The 15,111-nt window shown below is 40.0% G+C and overlaps 1 protein-coding gene across 4 annotated transcripts in view; it reads right to left on the reverse strand.

The window, feature by feature from the left end:
- The window catches only part of Tbc1d4 (TBC1 domain family member 4), a 174,366-nt gene that overhangs the window by 18,326 nt on the left and 140,929 nt on the right, over positions 1–15,111 (reverse strand). For all 4 annotated transcript variants that reach the window (XM_041670444.1, XM_041670462.1, XM_041670452.1 and 1 more), the window contains 2 exons: positions 5,154–5,314; positions 666–875 (listed from right to left, as the gene is read on the reverse strand). In XM_041670444.1, the coding sequence (XP_041526378.1) occupies positions 666–875; positions 5,154–5,314 (371 nt within the window). The remainder of the gene's footprint in view (positions 1–665; positions 876–5,153; positions 5,315–15,111) is intronic.

Genomic DNA, 15,111 nt, shown 5'->3' on the forward strand with positions numbered 1-15,111 from the left:
AACTCAGACAAATTACATCATCTTTTCCAGAGGCTGAGAAACATAACTTAAAGCATTTAGTATATACAACCTTAGCAGTCAAGGGCCACAGCCAGTGTACCAGCTCTCACGAATACTGAATTAGAAGTTTATTGATTCGAAAGTTACTTTAAATAGAAAATGTATAAAACTTAAAAATGTTGATTTGGTTATATTTAACTGGGGAAACAACACAAACAAATTTGCTTGAAATAGGCGTATTTCTATCAGAATGAGTGAATATACTGGGAGTTGACAAATCACATTCAAAAAGAGAAGATTTTCTATTTTCATGTTCCAAAGGTTTTCTTAAGAAATTTATAATAATAGTAAATTTCTATTCTGGTAAATACAAGGATCCTGTGTATCTATACTCTTCATTACACAAAAAAGGCTATTTTCTTTCAACTCTATGAAATAAAAGGGTAAAAAGGATAAACCATTCTTTCTCAGGCCATAGTGGGGGGGGAGAGAGAGAGAGAGAGAGAGAGAGAGAGAGAGAGAGAAGAGGGGAGAGGAGAGGAGAGGAGAGGAGAGGAGAGGAGAGGAGAGGAGAGGGAGAAATAGCCAGTCGACATTCAAACACAGAATGTATCCACCCAAGGAAGAGTGTGTACCGAGCCGTGAGCCCGGCTTGAATGGCTAACCTTCCAGTTTCTGGTTTTCTTTCTCCATCCGAAGCAACAGGATTTGCTGGTGTATAGCTTTTTTCCACAGACTCTTCAGTTCCTTTGATTTCTTTTTTTCTTCGGCTTTTTCTGTGTCCTCATCACCAGACAAGAATATGACCAGGGGCTCTTCCTCCATGGTGGGAGTGAGAGGGGATAATGGGAGCAGCTCCGCCCTGTCCAGTCCATCTGCAGAGAAGAAGACAGTGAGAGGCATCCCTCAGCGGTCCCCACACTGGGAGGCTTCCCGGCAGAAGGCACGCTGCTCAGTTCCAGCTTCCACACCAAAAGGTGTTCACACACCGCGTTCCCAGTAGCTCTGGATTGCGTGGAACTAGTGACTTAAATAATGTCAGCCTGAATTCCCCTCCAGGTTTCCCTCTCGCAGTGAAACAAGAACACGCGTCAGACCACCACTTCTTCTTTCTGCCCAGAAAGACACACGAGCCAGTGGCTGCAAATCAAACTGGCCTTTCCCCGGGGGCTGACACTTCTGCAATTCATCTGTGTGTGTTCTCAGCCAGTACAACACAGGGCTATGTGAGTAGGTGTGGGATCCTGAAATCCCTGTCTACAATAGAGTCCCACAGGATACCGCAGCTGAGCAATGCGGGCTTTTCCATGCTGAGCAAGGTACCAAGGCCACTGTCTCCCAGCGCAGTCTCCTCTACTGGCTTGCTCAAGCTATTTCTTTCCCACTACTCCCACTCTTCTCTGCATATCCCAAATATTTTTCTATTAACAGGATGATCCTATATCTTAAAACATTTCAATAATTCCTGACATCCCAAAATGATGATGATAATGATGATGATGATGATAATAATAATAATAATAATAATAAGCAGCAGCTGTGGCTCTCCAGGAACAGCAAGTAAAATCTGTCAGGGCCACCCCAAGTTGATTTTCCAAACTCAGTTCTCAATCTCCCATCCAGGATGCCCTTCTCGCTCAGTCCCTCACAATCCTCTGGCCTGAACAATCTCTCAATATGAATCTAGAACTTCCCTAAAATATGTGTCCCCCAAAGATGAGGGTAAATACTTGATTTTTTTTTTCTGTGAAGCCCTTGGACCATCCTAGGCAGAGTCAATGTTATCTTTAGCAATGCCAGCTGATTCTGCTTGTCAGTTCACTGATCTCTGCTCTTAGGCCATTGCTACACCTTTGTCTGTCTACTGGGGACTATTTCCAGCTCCTTGACAGCTCAGGACACTTAATCTCTCATTTCTTGTATTAACATAGCATTATCATCATCTCCCATCTACCTCTCTCTTTCTTTTCCACAGAGATCAGAAAACGAAGTACATATGATCACAGCTGTGTGAGACATTTATATACTTTGGCCAAATCCATAATTAATGTGTGTTAATTGTGCTAAAAATGGATTCATTTTCTCTACAGTGGCAAATTATTTATCAGTGTTACAGGAAGCTCGTTCAATTGCATTATTCAAATATTACATGTAATTCACTTTCCTACACTGAATTTTTAGAAAGGAATTTACTAAAATCTCTATTTTGCACTATTGGTTTATTTTCTTTCCCTTAAAATTCGCTAGCTATCCTTTTCTGTCTCTCGGGTATACACAATAGAGCATGCTCTTTTTACAGTTACACCTTGTGTTTACTGTCATTTTGTTTAGGCTTTGCTCTGGTTATTAATAGGTCTAATACATCACAGAAAGCTGTCCATGCTCCCTTCTAGCTACCATGTGTCCAGTGTGATCTATCCATTTATTTATTGTTCGACTTTTTGGCCGCTTTGTGTGTGACTCTGGCACAAGCTTCTCTTTGATTGTTTAACAGAGTTTAACACAGCTTTTGGCTGTTTGTTGGTGGCTTGCTGTAGAGAGAGTTCCTGATTCAGCAACAGCAGCAGAAAAAAAGCTGCGTCATTTTAAAATGCCGGCTTTCTGGGCTGTGCCGCCATTGCGATCTCTGTCTGGCTCCTGTGGGAGACAGAGCTTTTGAATGGAGCATTGGGAGTAAAGCTCTTCGGCTTGCTTGATGGCAATGTGGACTGCTGTGTGCCTGGAACTGTGTATGGCTCAGGGGCACCAAATGGCTCGGAGGCAGGAGCGGCTTGGCTCAGCTCTGCCATGCTGAATTGTGCTGGTCTCAGACAGGAACTACCGTAATTACCATAAAAACAGCGCAGTTAAGGTTTCAACTGGGCAGGACACAGGCGGTACCGTATTACCTGTACATGGCGCAACTTAAGTTTTTAAGAACTGCTTAACATTTTAAAAAATGCTCCTGGATAGTAAAAAAATGTTACAGATTCACAATAAAACAGATTCAGACATAAAAGACCACACTGTTGGATGAATGTACATAGGCTTGAGAGAGAGAAGAAAAAAAATAGAAAATAAAGTTAATGGTTTAAAAAAAAAAGTAAAGTCTTTAAAGAGACAGAGTACAGATAGTTAAGAGATTAAAAGAAATGAAGAAAAATAAGCCACGTTAAAATGGAAAATTCACAGAGAGTCTGGATTATGTACATTGTGTTTTCTTTAAAATTTTTGACTGTGAAGGAGCTAAGTACAGAGAGACATTTCATTCTATGGGCTGCCAAGTGGAACCAAAACGGATATCATGAGGGTATGACTTCAGAATTTGGGTCTAAGGATATGATGCTTTGGAAAGGGTCTTCTTTTGTTTTCACAGAGGACCAGACCCTGTGGATTGCATCTATCCCGATATGGTATGATAGACCACGACCTCCCGAAAAGTTCCTGTGAACACCCTCAAAAAATTACTTCACTCAACTGGCAACTGAGATAAACCTGGCACACAGGTTACACCCTAAATGATCTGATTAACAGCGCCCCCATTCAGCAGGAAGCAGTTTGGAGAGAAAAAACTGCGCCCATGTTCCCAAAATATTGTTTATAAAAGTTCTTTTACATTTAAAGGGGGAAATGATATAGGTATGAATAATTTGCATTGGTGTGGATTTTAAGGTCAATTTTGTTATATGTATATGTATTTCTGATCTTGATTAAGGTATTGTGATTGTGTAGTTCATTTAAAAATGTAATGTATAATTAAGAAATATAGGTTAATGGTTAATCATCAATAATAGTCAAGCTTGTAGTCATGTTAGTTAGATTTTCTAGATATATAGAGATACATTTCAGTTAGATAGACATTCTTCATATCTTTCAAAGACTGCAGAATATGGCATTTAATGTTTTAATAACTTAGGACTTTTCATGACAATGAGACATATCTGCTCCTGGTGGCACCAATCTACTTCGAGAGGAAGATGGGCATCGAAGAGGATCCTTATGGAGTTGCATAGCCATTTGGGCAAGAAACTGCTCTTGCCTGGACTGTTGCATAAAATGGACACAGAGAACCCGCAGAGAGAGGACTGCTGAACTTGCCTAAAGGTGAGACGGTCTTTTGGGGTTCATGACTCATGAAAAAGTCTGCGAGACATTCTGCAGGACACAGCAGATAGTGACTGAACTGTCTTTGAAATTTTCTGCTTCATGGAAATGTCTGCTGGATACTATGGGCCTGAAGGCTGAAGATGGATGCCCCAACCATACAAAAGAACTTTGGGTGACTGTCCAGGCAGCAAGATGTCTCTGTCATTTCTAGAGTTTTCTTATTTCTTGTTTACTTAGGTAGTATTGTATCCTTCTGGAGTCTTTGATGGAGTTGAAGAATGAATAGATAGTTATAGTTTTCCTTAGTTATGATAAAAGATAAAATAGATATAAATATTGTAACTGTAATTCTTGCTTGATAACTGTTTTGCTATATGTAATTTTACTATGTTAAAGTTAAAGCCTTTCTTTTTTGTTTAAACAGAAAAAGGGGAAATGATGTGGGAGTGATTTCTTATTAATAAAGAAACTGCCTAGACCCATTTTATGGGCCAACCCTTAGGTAGGCGGAGTAAACAGAACAGAATGCTGGGAGAAAGAAGCTGAGTCGAGGAGTCGCCATGATTCTCCCACTCCAGACAGACGCAGGTTAAGATCATTCCTGGTAAGCCAGCTCGTGGGCTACACGGATTAATAGAAATGGGTTAGATCAATATGTAAAAGCTAGCCAATAAGAAACTGAAACTAATGGGTCAGGCAGTGTTTAAAAGAATACAGTTTCCGTGTAATTATTTCGGGTAAAGCTAGCTGGGTGGCGGGACACAGCCCGCCGCTCCTTATTTCAACATCCTTCCACTCTGTGGTGGCTTTGTCATCATTGTAGCTCCCTAGTCTCGTAGAGTAGCATCCAAGTCAGAAATATCATTCCCCCATCCATCCACTCAAGCATGTACCAGGTATGTAGTCCAATGTGTCATCATGATCACTTAACATAACCTGCTAGAGGGCACACAGGAAGCTATGATGCCCCATATTCTCCTAAGTTTCTACATGTCGAGCATCCTGTCCTGTTCCCCATACTGGGACACTTAGGAGGAAGAAGAATTCGTGCCTGACTGCCCACAGACCTTTCTGCTGCATTGCTGATGGGGACTTGTTCACAGGAGATGCGACCCGAAGGAAAATACGCTGCCTCCAGGAGACTCTGCGTGGAGTGACAGGCGTTCCTCCAGCATTTAGGGACTCGTTGCTGCAGGTGGATGAGGTTCTTTTTCTCCCTTCTCCATCACTGTGGAATGCCAACAGAAATGTGACTGGTAAGGAAGACACACCCTTCACAAAGAAACAGGAGCACAAGCCATTCCAAAATTCTGCCGCACGCAAGCACAAGGCACAGGCAACAGGAAGAGGGGCAGCCACCACATCTTGGGGAAACTGCAATCCAGGCCACATCCCAGTCATAGAAAGTCTGCTGTTTCTACTCCTTCCTTAAAAGGCAGCCAGTCCTGGTTCTAATCTGAGGAACATCAGGCCTTATGCAGGGGAGGAACCTGTCTGCTTGATGTAATGCTTAAGTAATGAACCTGTGCATTGTCCAGGAAACAAAACTGATTTGATATAAGCAGTCTATACATGCTCGGAAAGACCTTAGCTTACAGCTCATTCTAGGTTTATACAAGATCGTAAAACTTAACGTGACTATTAAAATTGATAGTTACCAAATATCCAGATCATGACAGAAAACAACCCGAATACAGACAGAAGGGTCAACCTGAGGGTTATTGTTAAGTTATATATAAATAATTTTAAACAGTTAAGCAGCCAGGTGTATTGGTACCTGCACCAGGTGACACTAGCACTAGGGAGGTAGATGCAGGGGGATCTCTGTGAGTTCCAAGCCAGCTAGAGCTACGTAGTGAGACTTTATCTCAAAGAAAGAAAAAGTTAGCTAGATTTGTGTGCAATGTGACTAAAGATGATTTAATATGCTATTGTGCACTGAGATTCTACATCAGGGAAATAGTGGACAGATATTAACAACTTAGTTAAGCAAACTGACCTAAGATCCCTAACCTTTGGGTGGGAGGAAGGTCCTACCACTGCACCTTGGTGCTCTGATCACATTTAGAAATCCGGTTCTGTTAGAAGAACTTTGTTTGTAAAGAAAAGGCCACTTGTGCATTCACTAGGCTGTATGCAGATGAAGGGCAATGTGACTCGGTGCTCCTTTTGAGACCAACCCTGTTTGCCCTTAGAAGACCATGCAATGACGGCAGCTGCTGATGGTGGTAAGACTATTTCACTTTTTGAAGTTTTGTAGTCTTTGATCTGTTCTAACAAAGATGGCAATATTTACAGGCAGTGATGCCCTCAAAAATTAATCTTAGCTCAGAAACAATACTCAACTAGAAAAAAGCCACTGGCTCTCCGACCCTCAGAAGAACTCAATGGTGTTGAACCAGTTAATAAAAGGAGAGAACTTCAGTACTGTCCATTCTGTTCTCCCTCACAATTACTCTGTCTGTCTGCGCTTAAGGTTTTCACGAAAGGCAGTTGCTGCTATTGCTGCTTTCTCCTCCTCTTCCTCCTCGTCCTCCTATTCCTCCTATTCCTCCTCTTCTTCTTCTTCTTCCTGTTTTCCCTTACTCCATTTTCCCCTCTTTCTCTTCACACTTCACCTCCTAATTTTGGTTGTCTTTTTTGTTTGTTTGTTTGTTTGGTTGGCTGGTTTCATTTGTTTTTTTTTTTTGTTGTTGTTGTTGTTGTTGTTGTTGTTTTTTTTTTTTTTTTTTGAGATTACTTCTCATGCAGCCCAGACTGGCCTCAAATTCTTAATGTAGCTCTTGAACTTCTGATCCTCCTACTTCTGCCTCCTGAATGTTACAAGGGTGTATCACTATGCCCAGTTCACATGGTACAGCAGATCACAAATACTACTTCTGGATTCACTAAATTAAGGGTTACAAATAACATAAGGATGAGCCAATTGGCATTTGGCAAGTGTTAGGTGGTCTTATTTTGGGAAATAGCTGATTCATGCATCTCGTCTACTCACATCTCCTTTAACATGAATCCTGAATAAGGTCATAACCTCACTGTGGACCAATGTTCAAAACTCCCTGCAACACTGGGATGCTTCACCTTAATGTCAGCTTGGGGATGTCATAGTTCAAGCATTTCCTCTTCTGCGTTTTATATTCAGATGGTGAATATTCTCCATCTGTCCTGATGAATACTTATGCACTATTTTTATAATGCCAACTTACTGGAGTTACTTGCTAACCACTCAGTTTGTAGGCCTATTACTAACTTCTGGTTTCAGTCAGTGGTAAGAACCCTACTACTAGGCATCAAATATATGGGTTTTATATAAAACTATGTGTATTTATGTAGAAGGTTAAGTAAAATGAACACAGAGAATACTGAATGATCTAACATGTCCGGGATGAATAAAAGATCTAGATCCTTCAAACCCTATGTTGCTAATCTATCTTATATCTTTCCGGCACAAAGTTCTGGTAGCTATTCCCAGAAAGAAAAAAATTTTTTTCTCTTTTCTATTAGGTGTCATCCCTCATCAAATTTGTAATCTATGTTTTGAATACTCTGTGGAATACTGAGTATGGACAGAACACCTGAGGCAATGACTTGTAGGCAAATGTTCAACAAACACTATTTAACTTTTTTATTTCTTTTAAAGTAGTTCTACCAATAAGACTAAAACAACCCGAAGGATTATGAAATACTTCTATTTTGAGGAAGGAATTAAAATACATTTTAATAAAAATCACCCTGAAACCCTTGCCTAGAGATGTATTGAGTATTTAGAAAATAATGAAAACAAAGATGAACGGGACAGGCGTCTATTGCCTTGTTGTCTGTCACATGCAGCCTTTACAGTGTCTATGTTATAAAAAGCAGCCTGGCATTAGCCCTCCAGTGTGCATTCAATAACTTGCCAGCATCTTGTTTCAAGCCTTGTGGTGTAAATAAAGTAAATAAACTGTCAGATGACACATTTCCCATATCTGAAATTCAATTGCCAAAATTCAGTCGTTAAAATGTGTACTGATAATACAGGAAGGAAATGCATACATGGTAGAATACGGACCCTATACTCGTAGATGAAGCCTCACTTTATGAAAGCAGTTTGTTACTGAGATGAACTGAAAACTGCCCTGCTTCCCTTACTAAGAGAAGAAATGCACGCCATTGTACATGCAACTGGAAGGCAGCTTCTACGGAAAAGCTTATCCAGACAATGTGCATGTGTGATACAGCAGCTCACTGCCTGGCCAGCGTGTGTTCAGAAGTTCGCATGGTAAAAGTGGTCACTTAAGGAACTGAAACTGAGTGAAACATTAGACACTGTTATGCCCGTATCCTGACTTGGGATGCAGGATAAATTGTAGGATGGAGGTGAAGGATAACTTCTTTTTTAAAAAAATTTCTCTTGTTTGTCTTTTTGCTTTAACTACATTGGTTTTCATTTTAACATGCTTAAATTTAAGAGTTAGAACAAGCATAGCATCAAAACTAAACGGCTTGTGATGTCTACTACAGCAGTGGTGATATTGAGGAAGACAGAGGACACACACCACACACTATGCACTGATCTGAACAGTTCCAGGCTTGGTTGGTTTCGTCCTTACAGTAACTACACAGGGTGGGTCTTATGCTTTCCATCACTAACTAGAAAATGGCTAAATAGCCTGCTTATTTCTGTGACAATGAGGGATGGAGTCAGAACTCAGAGCCAGTTCTCCACAGTCCAGACCCTCAAGGCAATATGGCTGACTGTGAAAATGTTGATGACCTTCGAATCAGTTCTTACAAAGCTCTAGAGTCTTTAAACAGAACTGTCAGAGACCAAATGATCCTTTGCTCTTTTAGCAGAAGAAGAAAAAAACAGTCTTCAGTTAGCATGAAATCTTTCAATAGCTCCTTTCCAATATTTATTTTGAGAAATTTATTCCAACAGAGAAATAACTTCCAATACCATAACTGACATATTTATGTAAATGTCTCACTACTTTGCTTTGCAATAAATGCAATTTAAAATGCATATGCTTATTTAAATAGAAGGAGGAAGCGAAAATACCTTAACATGGTAGACCATACATGTATATAGGCAAGTGTTTGAAAAGTAATCAGACACTACATATCCATATTCCCCTTATATTCCATATAGCTCCAGGCCTCTCCTTTCATGACTGATAATGTAAACATGAGCGGTGTAAAGCACTTCATAGGACATGGTCAGGAAAAGCATTCCGTGCCAGGGCTTCCTCCATCAGGAATTCGTGAAATTAAAAATGAATAACTAGGAAGGAAGTACATCTTGGAGGGCATGCAAGCATTGGGAGGTTGGTGCATTCTTTACATACTTCTACTACTAGAAACCAAATCATCAAGAACCACAGTCAGTGATCATTGTAAGAAATTTAGGTGGGGGGTAGACCTTCTGTGTGGATCACCCCCTGGGAGGAGAAGCTAGCTCCAGGCACTCTGCACCCAGCACTCATTAACCTATGGTTATAATGTGATAGCTAATGCTTGAAGATATTTTGCTATACCCTCGAGCAAGCAGGTATAGTCCTGAATATCAGCTACTGTTAACGTTGGGCTTCTGTGAACATAGGAATTTTACTACACACTTGCTTATTAGGTTTTAAATAAAAGGCTAGTAGTGGCGGGACAACCAGTCAGGAAGTAGAGGCGGGGCAATGAGAACAGAAGAATTCTTGGAAGAGGAAAGCCCATTCCTCTGCAGTCCTGTCCAGACACCGGGGATATCAAGATGTGAAACTACCTCACTGAAGAAGGTAGCGAGCCATGTGCCTAACACAGATAAGAATAATGGGCTAATATAAATTGTAAGAGTTAATAAGAAGCCTGGGCTAATGGGCCAATCAGTTTATCATTAATATAGACCTCTGTGTGATTTCTTTGGAGCTAAACAGCTATGGGACCTGGTGGGAGGACAGAAACCAGGCAGGACAGAAAACCTGAGACAACACTTACTTTACTAAGTCTCAGTCCACTGGGTACTACACGGAATGAAGGTGTGCTGATAACAATCTCCCTCTTGAGGCAAGAGAGCTCCACTTTGCACTAAGGTAAATTCTCTTCCACTGAGCAGCAAACTGTTCCCTGTCCATCCTCCACCTCCGAGCACCCAACAGAAACCACAATCCTAAAGTTTAAATCTGTGACTGCTTGCTGGCGAAATCTTTATCTAACGGATAGCCCATGACAAGTTGAGCGAAATAACGCAACTCCACTCATCCAAAAGCAGTTACGAGTGTCTTGAGAAGCCTGCACGGGACAGCAAACTGGTGAAACCTAGTTCTCTCCTACACAACCCACAGTCCTCGCTAATTTAGAACCGCCTCAGCAGCACTCCCAGGGTGTGAAAGTTCTGGCTTTCAGCTGGGCAAACATTGTGTCATCCTATGGAAAAATCTTTACCTACTAAACAGAACTAAGATTCCACCTCTCTAGCGGAAATCACTACGGTATCTGAGTGTGAACCGAACATGCGAGATTAGTCAGTGGAACAACACACAGGAAGAAAGAACACAAGAAATGAGGAGCTCTGTACCCTGAACTCTACACACTGAATGCAGATGGTGGGAAAATCTTTTGTACATTGGCTTTAAAGTAGGTTATATGTTTATTCATACCCCCAGAAATATAAGATAAATAAAACCATACCTAATAAAATATACAACCTCTCCCAGAATCAGTCTAATACGATGTTAAAGAAAAGCTGTAGGCTAGACAAACCCAAAGGACACAAGTCAAAACATATTAGACTTACAACATTTTTTTCCTTTTTTCTTTTCTCCAATGCTAGATCTTAAACTCGGAGCCTTGCACATGCTACGCTACTGCTCTGCCACTGAACTATGCTCTTGTTTCTCTGTTAGACTTCTGAAATGGGAAACCAGTCTTTAAATGATCACACATACAACTACCAGGAAAAGTGCCATCAGTGGCAACTCTTTAACTTAGCATTGTGGCCAAATGATCCTCTGAAGACGCTTCTGTTTCTCTCCCTGAATGGCTCATCATGGCGCAGTCTTTAGTACTTTCATTGCAACCACAAAGAAACCAAAGTGTTATATTTTGGCCAGGAGATGGGCGTGTGTTATCATGAGACTGGTGTGAACCAAGTGTGGAATGTTGGAGGGGCAGAGAGCAGCTGCTCACAGTGACACTGGGCTGCATCGTTCTGGATGTTTTCCAGAGAACGTGAGTGGTCCTCCACGAATAGGTGTCACTACAACCATTCTCATCCATAAACAGGAACTTGGTGCTTTCCTGACTGTAGCCAATGGGACATCTGCAAGGCACTAGCAATGTCTTACAGAAGCCAATATGGCAGCAGTTATTGTGTCTCTCCCCAGATTCCACTGCATGGGGTGGCTTCCTGAAGGATGTTCATCTGTCTTCCTAGTATCAGAAAAAAACCTTCTCATCTGCACGTTTTATCTCCCACCTAGCTAATATACTGTTGGAACTTTAAATTCCAATTAGCGTTTTCTTGGAGACTTCGGCATTAAAGGAATTTCAGTACAGAATAGAGTAGAAACAGGACTTGAACTTGCAATAACATTTTACATGGCTCTCTGTGATCTCTGATTACACCACGGGGCACAGCTTCATTTACACAGCCCTCAGAGAATGCAGAAGGACAGCATGCATTCAGAAGACAACCAAAACTGTATCTTTAACCGAAGCACCTATCCACTGGGAAAATATGAAAATTTATTAAATGAAATGTTCAGAGTGTTAATCACCTTGATTCTGAAGCAGTGTCCTGTCTAGTAACAGGAAAACAAGAATGTCATTAGCACAGAGAAATAATTGCCCCATATTAGGATAAAATGTATTTCCATAAGTCATTAAAATGTCACAGGCAAATTAACTCAATAGTGAACCATGGTAAACAATTCTATTTAAAGTGAATACAAGTGAAATATAAAATCAAAACTATACCACAAATACTTTAAAATAAATTTTTATCCTTTCTTATTAAAATTTTTATTAGGATAGAAGTAATGAGTATCCCCTTTTTAAACTAATCATTTACTTTGAGCAACAAATATCAATATAAATAATTCTTAAACATAAGCTTAACACTGAAGAAACAACTCCTCACCAACAAAGAAGCCTGTGGCTGGAAAGGAAGTATCATATTTGAGGAATATACATTTTAAAAACATGAATCATCAGGTACAATTACGACTTAACTACCAAAAATTATTGCTTTCAAAAACTAATTTGAATTAAGATATTAATAATAAAAATACACTTATTCCTTTTCCTTTGTAATTTCTACTCTGTGCAAGTAAATCTATCAGCCAACAAACTATTTTTTTAGTATCCTAAGATGATTTTTATAATTCAGAACAACAGACTTGTTTTAAAAAGTTACATGGTCGTTAGGTTATTACCTGCTATGTTCTATGAATACTTAGAGACAAATTTTTGCAATTAGAAAGATATTAGGTTCCCAAATGATGGGAAAATTATAACTGGTACTATTACATTCTTCTTTCCTTCACCATCATGAATAGTTGAAGATATCACAGTAATTGCATGTACGTGATGTTCTCTCTATAAAAAGTGATACGAGAGATGTAGAGTTCAGAAGCAACTGAATTAAAACCACGCCCTTGAACGCCATCATTCCTGGGAAAGACACCCTGACGTACTAAGAGCAAACGATGTAATAGAGGCAATCTACTCACACACACCCTATGCTGAAGAATATCCGTATGCATTTGTGCATAGAGAGAGCTTTGTAAATGGATATGTATACAGCAAATGCAACAAGTGTTTAAAGTTGATTAATCAAGATAAATGTTTAAGAGGAATCCTCTAATAGTTTTTAATTTTTTTATAAATTTGATAGTTTCACAGTAGAAAAATATATACTCTCTTAAAGATCGTCGGTAGCATATTTGTGTCCAAGTGACTAGTTAGCTGAATAAACATAATGATATACATTTTGTCCAATACTTTCACTGCGCAGATATCCATTAATGATGCATATGTATGCACAATGATAATGTGTACAATAATGGTCACAGCAGCACTGTAAGAAATTAAAATCCTATAATCACCTGTCCATTCATAAGAACATAGATGGACTGGGATATTTTATGTAAAATACTACATAGCAATAAAGCTAAATATACTGAAGCATGCATAAAACCAGGAATGAGTCTGTATTAAAATAAGGCAGATACAGAAACAAAGGATGTTCTATCATCCCATTTATAGAGCATCCAAAAACAGCAAAACTCAGCTCTGCTCTGTGAGGTCAGAAGGTAGCAATGACCCAGGGAATGAGGGTTGTCAGCAGGCTTCTGGTATCCTTCAACCTGGGATTGAAGGAACAGTGACATAATGGTGGTGTCTCCTTGGTGTTCCACTGTGCTGTGTGCTTAAGGTTAGGGTGCTCTTCAATTAAAACAGTTTGGGATTTTGTTTTACCCAAACTGCAGTTCAGACATGCTCAAGAACAACACTGCAAATAACAAGGCTACTAAATAGTGACATTTTCCAACTCCAAACTCATGGTAACTTCTGTGTCTTTCCAATAGCATGAGGTATGGAGGGGTGTGGGAAGCAGCCACCAAAAAAATGAAACACACAGATAAGCATGAATTCCTGAAGACAAATGAACAAACATTAAACAATGGCAGCAACCTCTACATATGCATGGTAAGCTCTAAGAAGGTCTACGGTCCATATCCAGTCACTACTAACTGTTACTTCAACTTCTTAATGACTATCTCTAAGTGTCATTTGGGGGGATGCCTGCTTCCTACTTAAGGAGGAAGCTCACGACTTCCCTGTATGTTTATTTTAACTAATGCAGCAGTTAAAGCCTGTGAAGCACTTGCTGAGTGGCACATTTCTGGCGAAGCACAGTGTCAGAGATACTGCGATGGTGAAGACGCTTGGTTCTCTAAATTCACTGCACAGTTCATCTACATTCACTATTTTGTGAGAAGCATCCTTAGACACTCTCCCCACAGTGTTCCCTAAAAACTCTTTATTTCATTGGCCTTATGTCACCAGCAATGAAATTCTGTTTGAGCACATTGCACTAATTCACAAGAAAAATTTCACAATCCTTATCACGCTAATCCAGTGTAAAGAGTGGGCACATATGGACACAAGATGCTCAGAAATAACTCTAGGCTGCGTCTAATTTAACTAGCTAATGAGGTCTATCTACTTGAATGCTAACTTTCAGATGAACTTACACCTAAAGGAAATAAAGCAAAAGAGTGTTTGAGAAGGTCTCAGCGTCACGCATTCAGGCTCACAGCATGGATTCCTCTGCTTGACCACAAGGATTGCCAATCGCCAAGCAGTTTAGAAACGGTCATCATGGTCCACATCAACAGGCAAGCAGATAAACTATGCTATCTTAAGCAGAATACTAGACAATAGTAATAATGAATGAGTCAAGATAGAAACAAAAGCAGGAAGGAAATTCACACTGTTGAGTCAACAGCAAGCCCTTTAGAAGAGTCACACCTTCCCCCAGAGACTGACAACACTCCAATAATATTTTCAGAACCAATATGACCTCAACTTACGCAGAGACAGTTCTCCAACGCTAACTGAATCTAATTCTGTGAGAAGGGGGTGCCATGAGAGTTATGTAAATTTCCTATACCAAGGACAAATACTGAAAGAAAAGCTACAAGGCTCAGATTTTTCTCATGTTCTGAGAGTACCTACTGACATTATCCTAAGCCCATCACATAGCAGCATACAGTAAGACTCAGAAGAATAAACCTGTCATTGCAAAAAAATCAAAGAAATGCCTTGGAGACACTTAATGTACTTACAGATGTTGTACCTATCCCCTTAGCAAGCTGCATTAGTCAGTGGCTTTGGGGTGCCAAGAAATACACCCAGATACTAAAAAAATAGAAGCAAGACTAAGAAAGGTCTTCTTACTACATAAAGATACCAGATCCTGTTCCCAACAACACAAAGCTCAGATTATGAGATGGCAGCAAATAAAGGCATTTATTAGATTAAAAACTCAAT

Source organism: Microtus oregoni, unplaced genomic scaffold (genome assembly GCF_018167655.1).
Source record: "Microtus oregoni isolate MIOR12 unplaced genomic scaffold, Mior012 000001F_ref0000356, whole genome shotgun sequence".
NCBI classification, from domain to species: domain Eukaryota; kingdom Metazoa; phylum Chordata; class Mammalia; order Rodentia; family Cricetidae; genus Microtus; species Microtus oregoni.